This window comes from Tupaia chinensis, unplaced genomic scaffold (genome assembly GCF_000334495.1).
Source record: "Tupaia chinensis unplaced genomic scaffold, TupChi_1.0 Scaffold000113_1, whole genome shotgun sequence".
NCBI lineage: Eukaryota > Metazoa > Chordata > Mammalia > Scandentia > Tupaiidae > Tupaia > Tupaia belangeri.
The window spans coordinates 4,602,603-4,618,369 of NW_006159577.1; the positions used below are offsets into that span (position 1 = coordinate 4,602,603).

General features: G+C 38.5%; 1 protein-coding gene and 1 pseudogene across 1 annotated transcript; one reads left to right on the forward strand and one right to left on the reverse strand.

Moving 5' to 3' along the window:
* Positions 1 to 1,180: 1,180 nt before the first annotated feature.
* Positions 1,181 to 1,645, reverse strand: LOC102497197 (pre-mRNA-splicing regulator WTAP-like; annotated as a pseudogene).
* A 4,074-nt stretch (positions 1,646 to 5,719) lies between these two features.
* Positions 5,720 to 8,323, forward strand: CUNH10orf120 (chromosome unknown C10orf120 homolog). Its single transcript, XM_006143933.1, has 3 exons — positions 5,720 to 6,406; positions 6,594 to 6,669; positions 7,557 to 8,323. The coding sequence occupies exons 1-3, from the start codon at positions 6,204 to 6,206 to the stop codon at positions 8,295 to 8,297; spliced, it is 1,020 nt and encodes a 339-aa protein (XP_006143995.1). The 5' UTR covers positions 5,720 to 6,203; the 3' UTR covers positions 8,298 to 8,323.
* The last annotated feature ends 7,444 nt before the right edge of the window (positions 8,324 to 15,767 follow it).

The following is a 15,767-nucleotide window of genomic DNA, read 5'->3' on the forward strand; positions in this document are numbered from 1 at the left end:
ACTATGGAGTATGAGCAAAATTTTTTGATATGTAAAGTAAATATTTGTGGGAAAATGTAAAAATAAATAAATAAATGATAAAAAAAGAAATGTATGCATCGTCTATTACTTTATTAAAATGATACAGTGACTTTTCCTGAAAAAAAAAAGGAGTACAATACAAAAGACTCAAATACCATGAAGTAACACATTCCCCCATTAACGCCAATGACAATGCTCTTTTAACATGTGCCTGCCCAATGGAATGGGCATTCCATAAAGTTCACTACTGAAAAAAATAACACAGTAGCCAATGTCCTTATACCATCTACTAGTGAAATAAATGTTTATAATTCTTCACACAGTTTTAACCTGAAGTTTCATACCACATATTCATGTTTGTACAGTCCTCAGTAAGATTATCTACAGGGACCAGCAGATAGTGTATTGATTATTTCACTGGGCTCCTATGTAGTCGACCATGGTTTGAATCCTGGACGTGGTGGTTTAAAATTCATGCCGGGCACATATGCATATGCATGCCCAAAATCCTGAGAGAAAAATGGAGGAGAAGGGATTGCAGTGTGGCCATTCCTCCAAGGGTGAAGGGTGATTTCTCACTTTCTGTTTCTCTGGCAAGAGCACATGCCCTACAGCAAAAATTTGTCTAAAAAAATGATTATCTACAGTTTTGAAACCATTCAAAGAACAAACCATTGATTAAAACCACATTGATTTAAGGCTCAATCGAGTAAAACAAAGCCCCCAATTAAATGGTTAAATACAGGCACTACTTGTACTGACATCTACCATTTGATTCTCTCATGGCTATTGTAAGTTTGTTCTTAGCAAAAAACCCTTTAAAGGCAAAATTTGCCTTATTTGAGTTTTAACCAGAAGTTCAATAGCGGTCATGAAGTCCACAGTCTTATTGGTAAAACTGACAATCAGTGTCTAAGTCACTGTGCTCAAGGTTAAGAGCCACACATCTTGAATCTTTACATTTTACTGGAATTTTACATGTTCAGTTCATAATTTAAAATCTCTAGGTTTTCATTTCTCCAAATAGTCTGAAGATGCAGAGTGCCACAGACATAAGACTTCTGTTTCTCCCTCTATTTTCTTCAAACAGAAACATTTCTCAAGTGTCTACATGTTCCAGGAGGGGAATTTTTCGGAGATGACACTTCTTCGGAAGAGTTCACTCTATCAGTCTTCTATCAGGCATAAACTTCCAGGCACTCCGTTCATTTTGGGCTTGTTTTAGTTTGTCTTTCATCTGTTCCAGTTCACCTTTCATCTTTTGGAAAAACAAGCTGATCGCGGGGCCTACCGTTGTTGATCTCAGTTGGGCAATACTCTGCTAGACTTGTCTAAGGTACTGGACTTGAGTAGTACACTCTTGCATCTCTTGTTGCTTGGTTACTAGTCACATTACAAGGTTGTTTTTCCTACATGCAGAGTCTTGCTGTTGCTATTTTACTTTTTCTTAAGACTCCCTTAAGCCAGTTATATCGTTAGAGTTAAGATCCGTGTACTTGCCCTCCCAAGCTTGCACTTACGCTTCACATTGTTACCATCTCAGAATTAATTTGTCTTGGGCCATAACTTTGAAGTCTCTTTCACTCAGTTGAACCTTTTTGGGAAGAGGTTCTCTGTTGGTCATCTCGAATCCAAGGAGTCACCTCCTGGACGCGGCCACAATCACTGGCGCCACCTGGCACTGCCGAGAGGAAAGGTGAGAGAAGACAGTCACTGGCCTAGCCCGAAGGGGCCTTGAGGTGGGAAGAAGCTACAGCTTCCGTGTGGCATGTCCAAACCTTTCCCTTTCCCAGAGTCTAATGCATGCCCCAGGCCCCCTGAGCTCAGCAAACTCCACTGGGTGGGTGGGTGGGGGAGATGATTTCTTAAACAAGACATAGAAAGTACTAACCATAAAGAAAAACGGTGATAAATTAGAGCACAGGTACAATAAACATAAAATCTCCCAAAATTAGAAGTTCTAGTCATCAAAAGACACCTTTAGGAAAGCAAAAAGGTGGGACCAGCAGTTGGCTTAGTGGCTATGTCACTGGACTCCCATGTAGTTGACAGCAGTTTGAGTCCCAGACCCTGTGGCTTAAACTCATGCCGGGTGCATGTGCATGTGTGCCCAAGATCCCAAGAGGAGAATGGAGGAGAGGGATTGTGGTGTGGCCATCCTTTTTGGGCAGTGATTTCTTTCTTTCTGTCTGTCTGTCTCTCTTTCTGGAGAGCACACATGTTTTATAGCAAAAACCTCTCCAAAAAAAAAAAAAAAAAAGGAAAAGAAAGGTGAGTCACAGAGTAGATACTTATATATAACTGACAAAGGGTTTATATCAATAATAGTTATATATGTGATGATTAATTTTATGTTTCAAATCGACTAGGCCATGGTGCCCAGGTATTTGGTCTGATCTATTCCAGATGTTCCTGTGAGGGTGTTTTCGGTTGAGACTAGCATTTAAATTGGTAGACTTTGAGTAAATCCTGTTGCCCTCTCTGATGTGAGTGGGCTTCATTCAATCAATTAAAGGCCTGAGTAGTATACAAATATAAGACCTCTCCTGAGAGCAGCAGATGGCGTAGTGGTCATGTGGCTAGACTCCAACATGGTGGACCTTGGTTCGAGTCCTGGACACAGGTCTTGGATCTCACGCCAGGTGTGTGTGCATGCACGCCCAAGATCCCAAAAGGAGAATGGAGGAGAAGCCTGGCACGGTCATCCTTCTAAGGGGTGATTTCTCACTTTCTGTCTCTCTCTGTCTCTCTGGCAAGTGTTCATGCCCTATAACAAAAATCTCTCAAGAAAAAAAATAAAGACCTCTCCTGAATGAGAGGAAATTTTGCCATCAGATGGCTTTTGGCCTTAAACTACACTATTTACTATTGTCTGGATCTCCAGCCTACTGGCTCACCCTGCAGATTTGGAATTGCCAGCCTCTAAAATTGTATGAGTTTATTTTCTAAAATAAATTTGTCTCTATATACACACATGTCCTATTGTTTGTTTTTCTCTGGACTACTTGATATAATATGGTCAAACTTCAAAAATATTAAGAATGGATGAAATATATGTAAATGCTACAAGCTAAATATATTAAGTACACATAAAGGTAAAGTCAAAATGAAAGGGATTTAAAGAAGAAAATTTAAGGGGCTAGATGGTGGAACAGTGGTGAAATGTGAAGGTCTGTGAAGGAAAGATTCTGGGTTTTGGACTAGAGACTTCCCTGGGTGTTCGAGGTGTATGTGTCTATGATCTGGGCCTGGCTAAGGCAGGGGTTGAATTCTGGCATCAGGACCCTTTTGGAGGTTCTCTTGTTCATGGAAGAAATAGAAAAATTTTTTTCTTAAAGGGAGAGGGAGGATTATAAAATGAACCCGGAGGTAGGTTGATGCCTATGACTAAGAGGAATAATAAAATCAAGTAGGTAAAAGTCGAGAAAAAAACCTAATACAAAAATTTGGAGAACATATCTTTGTAAAAAAAAATATAAAGCAAAAAGCCTGGGAATGGAAATGTGAGAAAGAAGGTAAGAAAAGGAAGTGAGCTAAAAGCAGAAGTTTGTGGAACTCAGTGTGTGTGTGTGGGGGGGGGCAAAATTGATTTTGCCACAGAGTAGAGCTATGTTGCCATTATGCTATCCCTCCCAAGCATGTTCGTTCTAATCTTCCTTATGCCCATGTCTGGAGGAGCGTGACCTACACCCTTTCTGCCTGTACCTGTCATGATGGGCCATAGCTCCTCCATGTAAATATCTGGAGGTGACCAGACTGTAAGCGTATTGCCAGCTCTGGAATATTCTTAGAAGCCCACAACCTGAAGTAACCACTGATGACACTGTATATTTTCTTTTAATCCTTTTTCCCATGCATAATTTTATATTTACAGTTTCCAACTCATACCCCATATAATTTAACATTATGCCTTCTTTCTCTCATCACATTATATCATGAATATATTACTAGAAATTTTTAACTTGACTTCTGGTGTTTCCACAATATTCCATTATGTATCATTTATTGATTGTTCCATAACTATTTGTTGATTACATACAATGTGGTAGGTATCGTACGGCTTGTTCAAGATCACATTTAATTAGCAGTCAAGTGTAAAACAAATGGGGATGTCAATGAATGTAGCATAGGAGTCATTTTATTCACGATTTAGAGTCCCTCTGCTGATTTCTGGGTTCACTCTTTGTCTGTGTGGAAGGAAGGAGACCTTCTATATTACAGACGGCTACATTGTTAGGAGCACTCCACCAAGACTAAACATCTCTGCTGTGAGTTTCTGGCAGAGATAAGAAGTTTCAGCACAGGTACTTCTCAGTCATAGTGTGGCAATCCTTTTCATGAGATGCTTTATTTATTTATTTATTTTTGCTCATTGATCATTTTTTTTCAAATCCATAATACAGTCACATGTTTCTAAATTTAAGCAATGCAATAATGTATGCAATAAAAACACTCATTTCCACCATTCCCTCATCTGTTAGGTATCTATCTCAGATAATTGTTCTCCCCGTGTCTTTATGCATATACAAATATATGTGCTTATTTTTTTCCTTCTCAGTACAAATAGTAATTTACAGTTAGAACTATTTCTTGGAGATATTTCCATGTACATAGTGATCTTCCTTCCTCTATCTTTATTATTCCTATAGTCCTGTGCATCTATATGTATGGTTAACCATAACTCTCTGGCCAGTCCTCTGTTAATGGACACTTGCCATTAGGTTTGTTACTCTAAACAAGACTGTATTGATTAGCCTTGTGCCCACTTTATATTGTACACATAATTGGACCAAAAGGTAAATGCATTTGTAATTTTTTGTATATTGGGTTTTTAGAAAAGTGAAACATTTTTGCACAGTAAAACATAGAAAAGTACATCATGACTTTTCCAGCAATCTAATGTATTACCATACATCTTCCACATGAATTATGGCAACACCTATTCCAGCCAACAATATTCTCTTTTTTTTTAAGTTTATTTTTTTTCCACCACAAATGAGAGAGAGAGAAAGAATCCCCAATAGGGTCTCGAGCCTGTGATCCACCCTCCAGCCTTCAGCCAGCCCTGGATAATAAGCATGCCTGTTCCTGTGTACTCTGGGTGTAAACCTGGAACCATCCCAAATGGGTCAACCTCCGAGGGTCATGTTTTACCACCGTGCCCCCATCTGGCCCCTGCCATCAGAAACGTATTTGATTCTATCTTTGACCAGGAACCCAGCAGCATTTAAAAAATTTTTATAAATATTTTATTTTTTCATTTTTATTTTATGATTTCTTATTTACATTTAATTATTGTACATCTCTATAGCCTACAATATGATTTTTCAGGGTATACATGCAGATCAAGGATCTTATCATATATTGGGTTGTTGGAAAAGTTATAACACATTTTTGCACAGAAAAACATAAAAATAAGTCATGACTTTTCCAACAACCCACTACGTCATTTTCATAGGAAAACTTTACATTCTTAAGTTTAAGCACCATTTTTATGGGCACGGTAAGCTGTGCATCTGTTCTATACCAGGCCCTTTGTAAACAAACACACCGCAAAGTAAGAAGATGCTGTTGGTACTTGCTTTCAAGTAGAGGGACAGAGAAATGTATTGGACCATCAGGTCAATATGTCATAAAGCACCATAGCATGAAACAGGAAGAACACTGACAAACAGGTGAATTATTCTGCAAAGAGATGTACAGAGGAGGCAGCCATGGAGCTGAGCTCTGAGAGACAAGCCTGTTGCCAAGGGACAGAGAGATATTCAAGACATGGGGGAGGACATGAACAGTAGCTTTAATGCTTGGCCTGAGAACCATGGATAGAGTGGCATTGATTGAGTATGAGGAGCTAAGGTTGGAGAGACAAATACCAGAAACAGGGAGAGACTGGGTCTTCATCTACAATAACTGAGTAATCTTTATGGACTTGTGAGGTCAGACAATCTCCCAGACACACTCTTTGCCCATTCTGGACTCCAACATGCTAGGAGCATGGTAGTGTGTATTCACTTCACCCCAGGGGATCATTTGCTGCCTTAAACTCAGACCTCACAATAGCCCCAAAGTAGGCCAGTTATGATGCAATAAATGTTTGTGACTGGCCTTTGGGCACCCATTTAATTGTCTAAGAAACAAACTTCAGGCATTAACACCTCCTATCCTAGCCTTTTTGCCAGAGTATGATCAGAGAACGGGAAAATGGCTGTCAGTGGAGCGGAAGACAAAGGGCTAGAGACCCATGGACTCAAGAAAGGAATATTGCAGAGGGAAAGTCAAGTAAGATGAATGAAAAGACAGACAGAATATTTAATACCAGCTATTCCTTTCAGGATAAAGACTTCTCGTGCTACCAGGAGGATCTACGTTTTGTTTCACCATTAGGGTGAGTATGATGTAGTATTTCTGATCCTTTCATATCAGAATGTTGCCAAATGAAGGAGCAACCACAAAAATCCCTGCTCTTGGTGGCCTCAATGTAGAATCACCCTTTGTGAGGTTTTTTACTCTAGGAAGGTAAATCAGAAAGACCCTTTCTGGAGTTCTAATACTCCTACTTCTCTGCCTTCTAGGATATGGACCAAGTTCTACAAATCAGATCCACGCATTGCCCTTGGGAAGTACTCCCCCTTGGAAAAAGAGATCCTAGTAAGTTTTCTGAAGTTTACACCCCGAGAAGCCCCACTGAAGCCAGCCGGTTTAGCTAGAGGGAGTAAAAGTTTCAAAAACCATTAGCAAAAAAAAAAAAAAAAATCTGCAAACAATAGACCCAAGGTGACTTGAGTATTCTAGTGGTTTGAAAAATTGTTGCACAGCAAAATATTCTTATTTCAAAGTTGCAATTAGCAATGTAACTGTAAGTAATAACAAAAGGTGAAAATTGCCATGTCTTGAGCTCCTACCTTGCACTGGTTGGTTTTATATACGTTGTCTAGTTGAAGCCCCATATTGACTCTGTAAGGTCAAAACATTCTTTCAAACTCATAGTAGGGGAGAGGTTAAGTCAGGGTCTGGCTAATGATTTGTACCCCTAAGGTTCATGTTTTTGAATTGGTCTCCAGATTGTTGGAGTTTGAGAGGTATGGCTTAGTTGGTGGTGACTGGATCATGGAAACACTCTCATGAAGAGATGAATGATGTCTCTAGGGACCCAGTGAGTTCTAGGTCTCATGGAAAGGGATTTGTTCTCATGAGAGCTGGTTGTCATGAAAGAGAGAGCCGCGGAGGAGTCTCTCTCTCTCTGCATGCACCCACAATCTCTCTGCTTTTGTTGATCATGTTCTAGTCACCAGAATCACTATTTTCTTAAAGTCACCTAATTTCAAGTATTTCTGTTAGAAACTCAATAATAGACTAAAACAGAAAGAGATAAGATCTGAACTCAGGCTTGTCTTACCCTAAAGGTCCACCCTCCTTCCTACTACACAGGGGCTCAAACACTTAGTAATGGGAAGAGAAGCAGTCACTAGGTAATTCTTTCTGTGAGTGCTACATCCCCCGTGCCATTGTTTAATACCTACCCTCTCACTGTTAAGCGTCTAGGTGGCATTCACACTGTAGCAGCAAGAAGACTTTTGACTTTTAAGCAAGAGGAAGAACGGAAAATGCTCAAGAAACTAAAATTGCTGTCTCCAGACTACAAGCGGGCAATGGAATATAATAAACAACAATCCGCTTCTTGTGCTACTTGCGGACCCCATGAAAAAATGTGGACAGCAAGGGTAGTCATGCCCCCAGAGGAGTTTAAAATGTCACAACGAGAGAAGATCAATATCAGCAGGCACATAGAAAGAATGAAGCTTGCACGAGCCCTGAGAAATAATCAGCTTCTACCCTATATTGAAAGGCTTAGGAGCTCTGCATGTCTGTCTAGAATGGGGCTGGACATAATGGAAAAAGACAAGGCCGAGGAAGAGGACGACTATGACACCACCTATGAAACAACTACTAATGACGAGAATGAGGAGAAAGAGAGAAAAGTCACAGAAAGAAAAGAAATTAAAATGAACGTAATTTTCAAGTCAGACGAACCAAAACAGTGTTTCACGTACCGTTCGAAAGATTGCAAACCATTTCTTCCCACAAAAAAATGGGAACGATCCGTTGTAGGCTTAACAAACCGAAACCTTTTCCACTTAGCTGAATTTCCTGGAGACCTAATGCTAATGAGCCAGGATTTCATATCACGAGGACTCCACCCCAGTGATGTGACCAAGATCAGCAGCCTGGAAGAAGACAGTATCTGGAAAAAGTACATGCACAAAACTGCTCGTTAACATTATTAAAATTTTATTTGTTCCCCAGCATATACAAGTATCCTATCCTTTTCACCCCTACCAAGGGCGACCCAGCCTCCTTCTGCTTGGCTTCCCTTACGTAGTCTGCAGGGGATCCTCAAGGTAAATACTAGTTGCAGAGACTTCCTGGTTTCAGGTAACTCTTGGATCTCAACTCCCATCCTCACCAATAGCACAGGCCTTCCTTTTTACCTACTCTCGCTAGGACCTGCATCAGTCATCTGTAAGCCAAATCATCTAAAAATTTAGTGGCTTAAAACAACAATCATCCATTTAGCTTATAATTTTACAGGTCATCAGTTTTGACTGTGCTTAGCTGAGTGTTTTTTCTAGTCTCAGATGGGTTGGTCATACCTATGGTCAAGTACAGGTCAGGTAGGTGGCTCTTCTGGGGACTGACAACTTCAAGCAAGGTCAGTGGTGGTGAAAGGAGCCACTTTGTTTCCTTCCTCCCACAGGCTGGTCCAGGATGATTCACAGGACCATAAAAGGGTCCAGGACAAAGTAGAAGTTCACAAGAGCTCTTAAGACTAAAGCTCAGAACTGGCACGCTATCACTTCTGCCACATTCTCTCAGCCAAAGCAAGAAATGAGGCTAGCCTAGAGGCAAGAGTTGGTAAATGAATTTCATCTCTGGATGAGATGCCATATTGCAAAGGACATGAACACAGGGAGGCAGGTACAGTTGGAACCATTATTGCAGCCAATCAACAATAGAGTCTTTGGAGCTGGGACCAGCCTGTAAACTAGATAAGGATGAGGGCAGGGAGTGGTGAAGGGGGATGGGCCACCCTCAAGGAGAAGGCTGTTCAAGTTACTGAAAAGTTAGAGTCTGTTCCATGTTCCCCACTTTCTGCCTTGGAAGGCAGAGCCAGCATGTCCCAGTCTTTTCTCTTTGCTACCCTCCTCTTCAGTACAGCCAGGTGTGTCATACCCTTCCCGTCCAGTCAAGGGCAGTGCAGGGAAGTCATGGCTGTAGTATGTACAATTCCTTTGGATATGTCAGGAGAAAGTACCAAAGGTCTGCAAAGTCAACTACTGCTACTCCCAGGCTCTGCCTGTTCCCCAAGGTGGCAGATCCTGAGGACAGTGATTAGGGCAATAGGACCTTACTGAGACTACTCTTGTTTCTCACAGATGTATGGCCATCAACAAGGAAGATGGAAGGGTTATTTTTCCAGTTAGGTTACAAGATATGAAAATGGATACTTTTGGAAGGAAAGAACTTAAAACCCAGAAGTTGGCTAGCTCCTTTCCTGTGTACTGCTTCCTCTGAACACACATACACACACATACACACACACACAAAGGAAGAAAGTGACACACTTCAGTACAGCCAGGTGTGTCATACCCTTCCCGTCCAGTCAAGGGCAGTGCAGGGAAGTCATGGCTGTAGTATGTACAATTCCTTTGGATATGTCAGGAGAAAGTACCAAAGGTCTGCAAAGTCAACTACTGCTACTCCCAGGCTCTGCCTGTTCCCCAAGGTGGCAGATCCTGAGGACAGTGATTAGGGCAATAGGACCTTACTGAGACTACTCTTGTTTCTCACAGATGTATGGCCATCAACAAGGAAGATGGAAGGGTTATTTTTCCAGTTAGGTTACAAGATATGAAAATGGATACTTTTGGAAGGAAAGAACTTAAAACCCAGAAGTTGGCTAGCTCCTTTCCTGTGTACTGCTTCCTCTGAACACACATACACACACATACACACACACACACACACACACACACACACACACACACCACTGCCACAAGACCCTGCTCATTGTGTAGTTCCCAAGAGAGCTCTTGGTTCCTCATCTATGATCCTTTATACCTGTTCTATGCCACCTTCATACCAGCCACCAACTCAAAACCCCGGTCAGAATTTCATGAATAACACTGATGTCATCAAATCGAGAGTACAACAGAGTTCATATAGAACCTAGACATGTCAGCCCAAGCAGCTTTACCAATAATCAAGACAGAAGACACCTGGCCACTGTTCAGATACCTGGCCACTGTTCAGATACCTGGCCACTGTCCATGACCTTACATAGCTAGTCCAAACTGTGGGCTTGCCTCCAATGACCAGGCAATTTTCTCGATCCTGAGCTTTTTAGTGACAGTCCATTAAACACTGGGTCATGGATCTGGGCCCTCAGTTTCCCAAGTATTTCATGGGTCAAACCTGGGTTCCAAGCACAGATATGGAATACAACATTTTAAAGCATCTAGAACAAATGAGCATTATTTTTCCAAAAGGTAAAAATCTGATGCTGCACCCAACCCAGTACATTCATCATTTGAATAGCATGATCAATTCACTTTTTTCTTTTTAAAGTATATATATAGATTTTATTTGTTAGGTGGTATATGCACTCACCAGGTAGAGACAGAGAGACAGAGAGAGGGAGAGGGACTTCAGGACACTGATATATGAGGACTTCCAAAACAAAACAAAACAAAACAAAACAAACCTTGACTTAGCTAGAGAAAGACTTTATTTAAAATGATTATAGCGATAAAAGAGAATGCTCCAAGCACAGCGTTGGCGGGTATCTTAGAAGTCAAGGAGGAAAAAATGTTGTTTTCTAGGGAGGAGGACAGAACTGGAAGGACTCAGTGTGAAAGATGAGATGAGCAGATGGTGTGATCAGATATTGCCCAGGAATGTGTTTCCTCACTGTCAGCAGATTTTCAGAAGGGTCTTCAGGAAGGTTGTTCTATTTTGCAATGCTTGTTTACCCTCAGTGTTAAGGTAAAGAAACTAATAAGGAGTGTTACCCTCTGAAGATGCTGGGGGAAGGAGAGTACCATAAGATGCTTGGTTAAGTCAAGTTAGCAAACCTTGTCTTCTGACTGACAAATGGGGAATAAACTTCACCTAATCATTTAAGATAAAAAGGACAATTAGAGGACTGTGTCTCGGTTGTCTTAGGAAAATGAGGGGTCATTTGAGTTTTCTTAAAGTCATATGGAGAAGGATAATTCCTTACAGTAAGCCATTTCCGAGAACAAAAACGTGAGAGAGGGATGTCTTTTTATATAGGATGTCATGTTTCCTATATCCTGGGCTCAGGTAAAGTTCAACATTTTCGAGATGATTGTGCGTACCATGGGGGTGTTCTAGGGCTAAACATGCTCTTATTTTTTTTTTCCTGTTGAATTTTAAAAATTTTAAGTTGTTTACAGTCATTCACTGTATATCAATGTAGTATACAAAATGAAATTTTTTATACAGAGTACATTGTATATTGGTGCAATCAAGGATATTATCATCAACAAATAATTTCTATTTCTTGTTTCTTACGTATTTTGCTTTTCTTTCCCCTTTGATTCCCTACCTCTCACCCTCTGTTAATTCCCTCCATCTCCCACACTGTCTCTAGTATCTACAGTTGTTCTCATGCCTTTTTTTTAATGTTCTATTGATTCACTAAGTATCTTAATTAAAATTTTAATAGCAAGCACAGCTGATCTATACATATCTTTGAACACCTGTCTGACTTTAGGCATAAACTTCAGTGAGTAAAGTGAACATACTATAAAGTAGCACCTCACTGGGGCTATATAGCTTACTGCAGGCATTAAATGGGTATTAATAGGTATTTTTAATGCATTTTTTTAATTTCAAGAAGAACAGTTTTAGTTTTAATAGATCAAAATAAAAAAATATTAAGAGAAATTTGCTTAAAACTTAAAGCCAGGAAGAGGGTTAGGATTCAGTTCAAATAGTAGGTAGATGAACCTGTCAGTTCAAGAGAAGACAAAAATCCTTAAATATGGAAGTCAAAGCATTGAAGAAAACCAGTAATGTTTTAGTCTAAAGAAAAAAAATTCTATTTCACTTGTTCAGACCCATGTAATCGATATTTCTTCTATTGAATTTGCAATGTTACTTTGGTCTGATCTTTCCACTTAAATCCTGAAAGTTAGCCTTTAACATTATTATTGATATTTCCGAACTTGTCCCTACCACTAAGTTGGCCTTACTCTTGGTCATTTCTTGTTCTCTTATTTCTGTCTGTCTTTAGTTTTCCTGGTATAGCACTCCCTTCAGTATTTCTCGAAATGCTGGTCTGGTATTGATAAATTCTTTCAGGTTTTGTTTATCTGAGAATGTTTATATCTTTTCTTCTCATACAACAGATAATCTTGCTGAATATAGTATTCTTGGTTGAAATTGTTTTTCACTTAACACTTTGAATATATTTTCCCATTCTTTCCTTGCTTGCATTATTTCCAACAAGAGGTCCGATGTTAGCCTGATGGGATATCCTTTGAAAGTAACTTGATGTTTCTCTCTTGCCAATTTTAGTATCTTGTCTCTGTGGTTTTGGTCAATCTTGCTATGATGTGCCACAGGGAAGAACTTTTTGGGTAGATTCTATGTGAGGCCCTTTGACAGGGAAGATCTTTTTGGGTAGATTCTATGTGAGGCCCTTTGTATTTCTTGAGTCTGGATATTTGAGTGTCTCTCTAGATTTGGAAAGTTTTCTTCCAGGGTTTCATGGATTAGGTTATAAATCTCCTTATTAGTTTCTTTACCTTCTGAGATACTGATGATTCATATGTTTGGGCATTTACTGGTATCTAGTATTACTTGTATGCTATTCTCATTTTTTTAAAATTTATATTCTCAGTTCTTATGGTGAATTTTTCTAGGTCAGAGGTTCTATCTTCTACATCTGAGATTTGATATTCTTAATGATCTAGTCTGCTTCAAATATTTTTAAGGAAATTTTTGATTTCCTGTTTTATAGCCTTCATCTCTAACAATTCTGTTTGATTCTTTTTTATAATGTATATCTTTTCTTTTAGATTATGCAGGAACTTCCTTACCTCTTGTAACTCATCTCTTTTCTCTTGTACCTTCTAGAGTTCATTGTCTCTCTTCTCTTGCATCTCTGTTAGCTTTCTCACTATGAATATTTAAAATTCTTTATCAGACATTTCCATGAGTTTCCTTGTATTCTCTGTGGAGGGAGAGGAGTTATTCTTCAAGAGGTTCTGAAGGGAGTGCTATGCCAGGAATAATAAAAAGTCAGTCAGACAGTTATAAGAGAGCAAAACCACATAAGAAAATGGTTCACTTAATGATAGGAAAGGTCTGGGAATATTGATAATAACACTGAATGTTAATGGATTAAATTCTCCAATGAAGAAAAACAGACTGGCTGAATGGTTTAAAAAAACATAAATCTTCTATCTGTTGCCTACAGGAAACACACCTTATGGATAAAGACATACAAAGACTAAAAGTGAAGGGCTGGATAAAGATATTCCATCCAAATGGAAATAAAAAAGGGGCTGGAGTTGCGATACTGATTTCAGACAAAATAGGCTTCCAGACAAAGACTGTAAGAAAGGACAAAGAAGGGCATTATATAATAGTAAATAGGTTAATTCAGCAAGAAGACATAACACTTAGAACTATGCACCCAACTCAGGAGCACCTAAATATATGAAGGAAAGACTGCTGGAACTAAAAGGAGAGATAGGGGTAACACTGTATTGTTGGGGATCTCAACACCCCATTATCTCCTTTAGACAGATCTTCTAGACAAAAAATAAATAGAGAGATACAGGACCTAAACGATACTATAAATTGAATGGGCTTGGCAGATATCTATAGAACCTTCCACCCTAAGACCACAAAATACACATTTTTCTCATGGAAACTTTTCAAAGATTGATAGGACACAAATCAAGCCTTTACAGATTCAAAGGCATAGAAACTATATCCAGCAACTTCTCTGACCATGATGAAATTAAACTCAATATTAATTTTAAGAAACACCCTCGAAAATATACAAACATATGGAAACTAAACAACCTACTTCTGAGTGAATTCTTAACCACTGAAGAGATTAAGTTTGAAATAAAAAAAAAAATATGGAAGCAAATGATGAGTACACGAGTTTCCATTATCAATGGGATACAGCAAAAGCAGTTATAAGAGGGAAATTTATAGCAATCAATGTGCATAAAAAAAAAGATGGAAAAGTAGCAAATAGACAACCTAACATCATATCTCAGGGAATTGGAAAAACAACAACAACAACAACAAATGCCAGGCAAAAAAAAAATCATAATATTTGAGCAGAAATAAATGAAATAGAAAATAAACACACTATACAGAAAATAAATGAAAGCAAAAGCTGATTTTTTTAAAACATCAACAAGATTGACACACCATTAACTAGTCTAATAAAGAAGAAGAAAGAAAGAAACCAGATAATCAAATACATGATGAAACAGGCAACATTACAATAGACATAATAGAAATACAAAACATTAGAAGATACTATGAATGACCATATGCCAACAAACAAGAGAACATGGAGCAGATGGACAAATTCCTGGATGCATATACTCTACCAAGATTGAATCAGGAGGATATAGAAAACCTGAATAGACCCATAACAAACCATGAGATTGAATCAGTAGTAAATAACCTCCTAACGAAGAAAAGCCCAGGTCTTAATGGCTTCACTTCTAAATTCTACAAAACTTTTATTTGTTTTTTAGTATTAATTATTTATTTTGCACTCATTCACTGAACATCACCACAGCATACAAGATGCAGTTTTCCATCCAGAATACACTGTATAGTGGCTTAGTCATACATGTTATCATCACATAATTTTCCATTTCTTATAAATGTATATATATTTATAAATATATTACATTATATTTATATAAAGTAATTTCCCATCCAGAAGATGCTGCATAGTAGCTTAATCATACATGTTATCATCAATAATTTTCCATTTCTAGTTTCATATATATATATGTGTGTGTGTGTGTGTGTGTGTGTTTATATTTTCCCCCCTCTGAAATATATATATATATATATATATATATTTCTCACCCTCTGTCTTAGCCCATCCTCCTCCCACTCTATCTCCAGTATCTGTAGTTGCTTTCCATTTTTTTCTCCCACATTTTATTGGTTAACAAAATATCTTAATTGATCTAACTACTTTCAATAGCAAGTTCAGCTGATATATAAATATCTGTAAAAAATGTTTGACTTTAGGCATGAAATTGTGAGTAGAATGAATATACTATAAAATAGCACCTAGCTGAGGCTCTCTAGCTTACTGTGGTCATTAAATAGGTATTTTTAGTATGTTTTTTAATTTCAAGAAAGGCAGTTTTAGCTTTAATAAATCAAAATTTAAAAATGTTAAGAAAGTTTTGCTTAAGACTTAAAGCCAGGAAACAGGTTAGGATTCTGTTCAAATAGTAGTTACCTGGATCTGCCAACAATTCAAGAGAAGAAAAAAATCCTTATCTCTGGACTACAGAGCATAGAAAAAGATCAGTATTATTTTAGGCAAAAGCCATAAAATTTTATTTCATCAGCTCAGTCTCATGTATTTCATCTAACTTCTGCTGTGGTCCAAGCTTTTTGTCTAAATTCTGGAAGATAATATTCAACTCTGGACTTGTCCA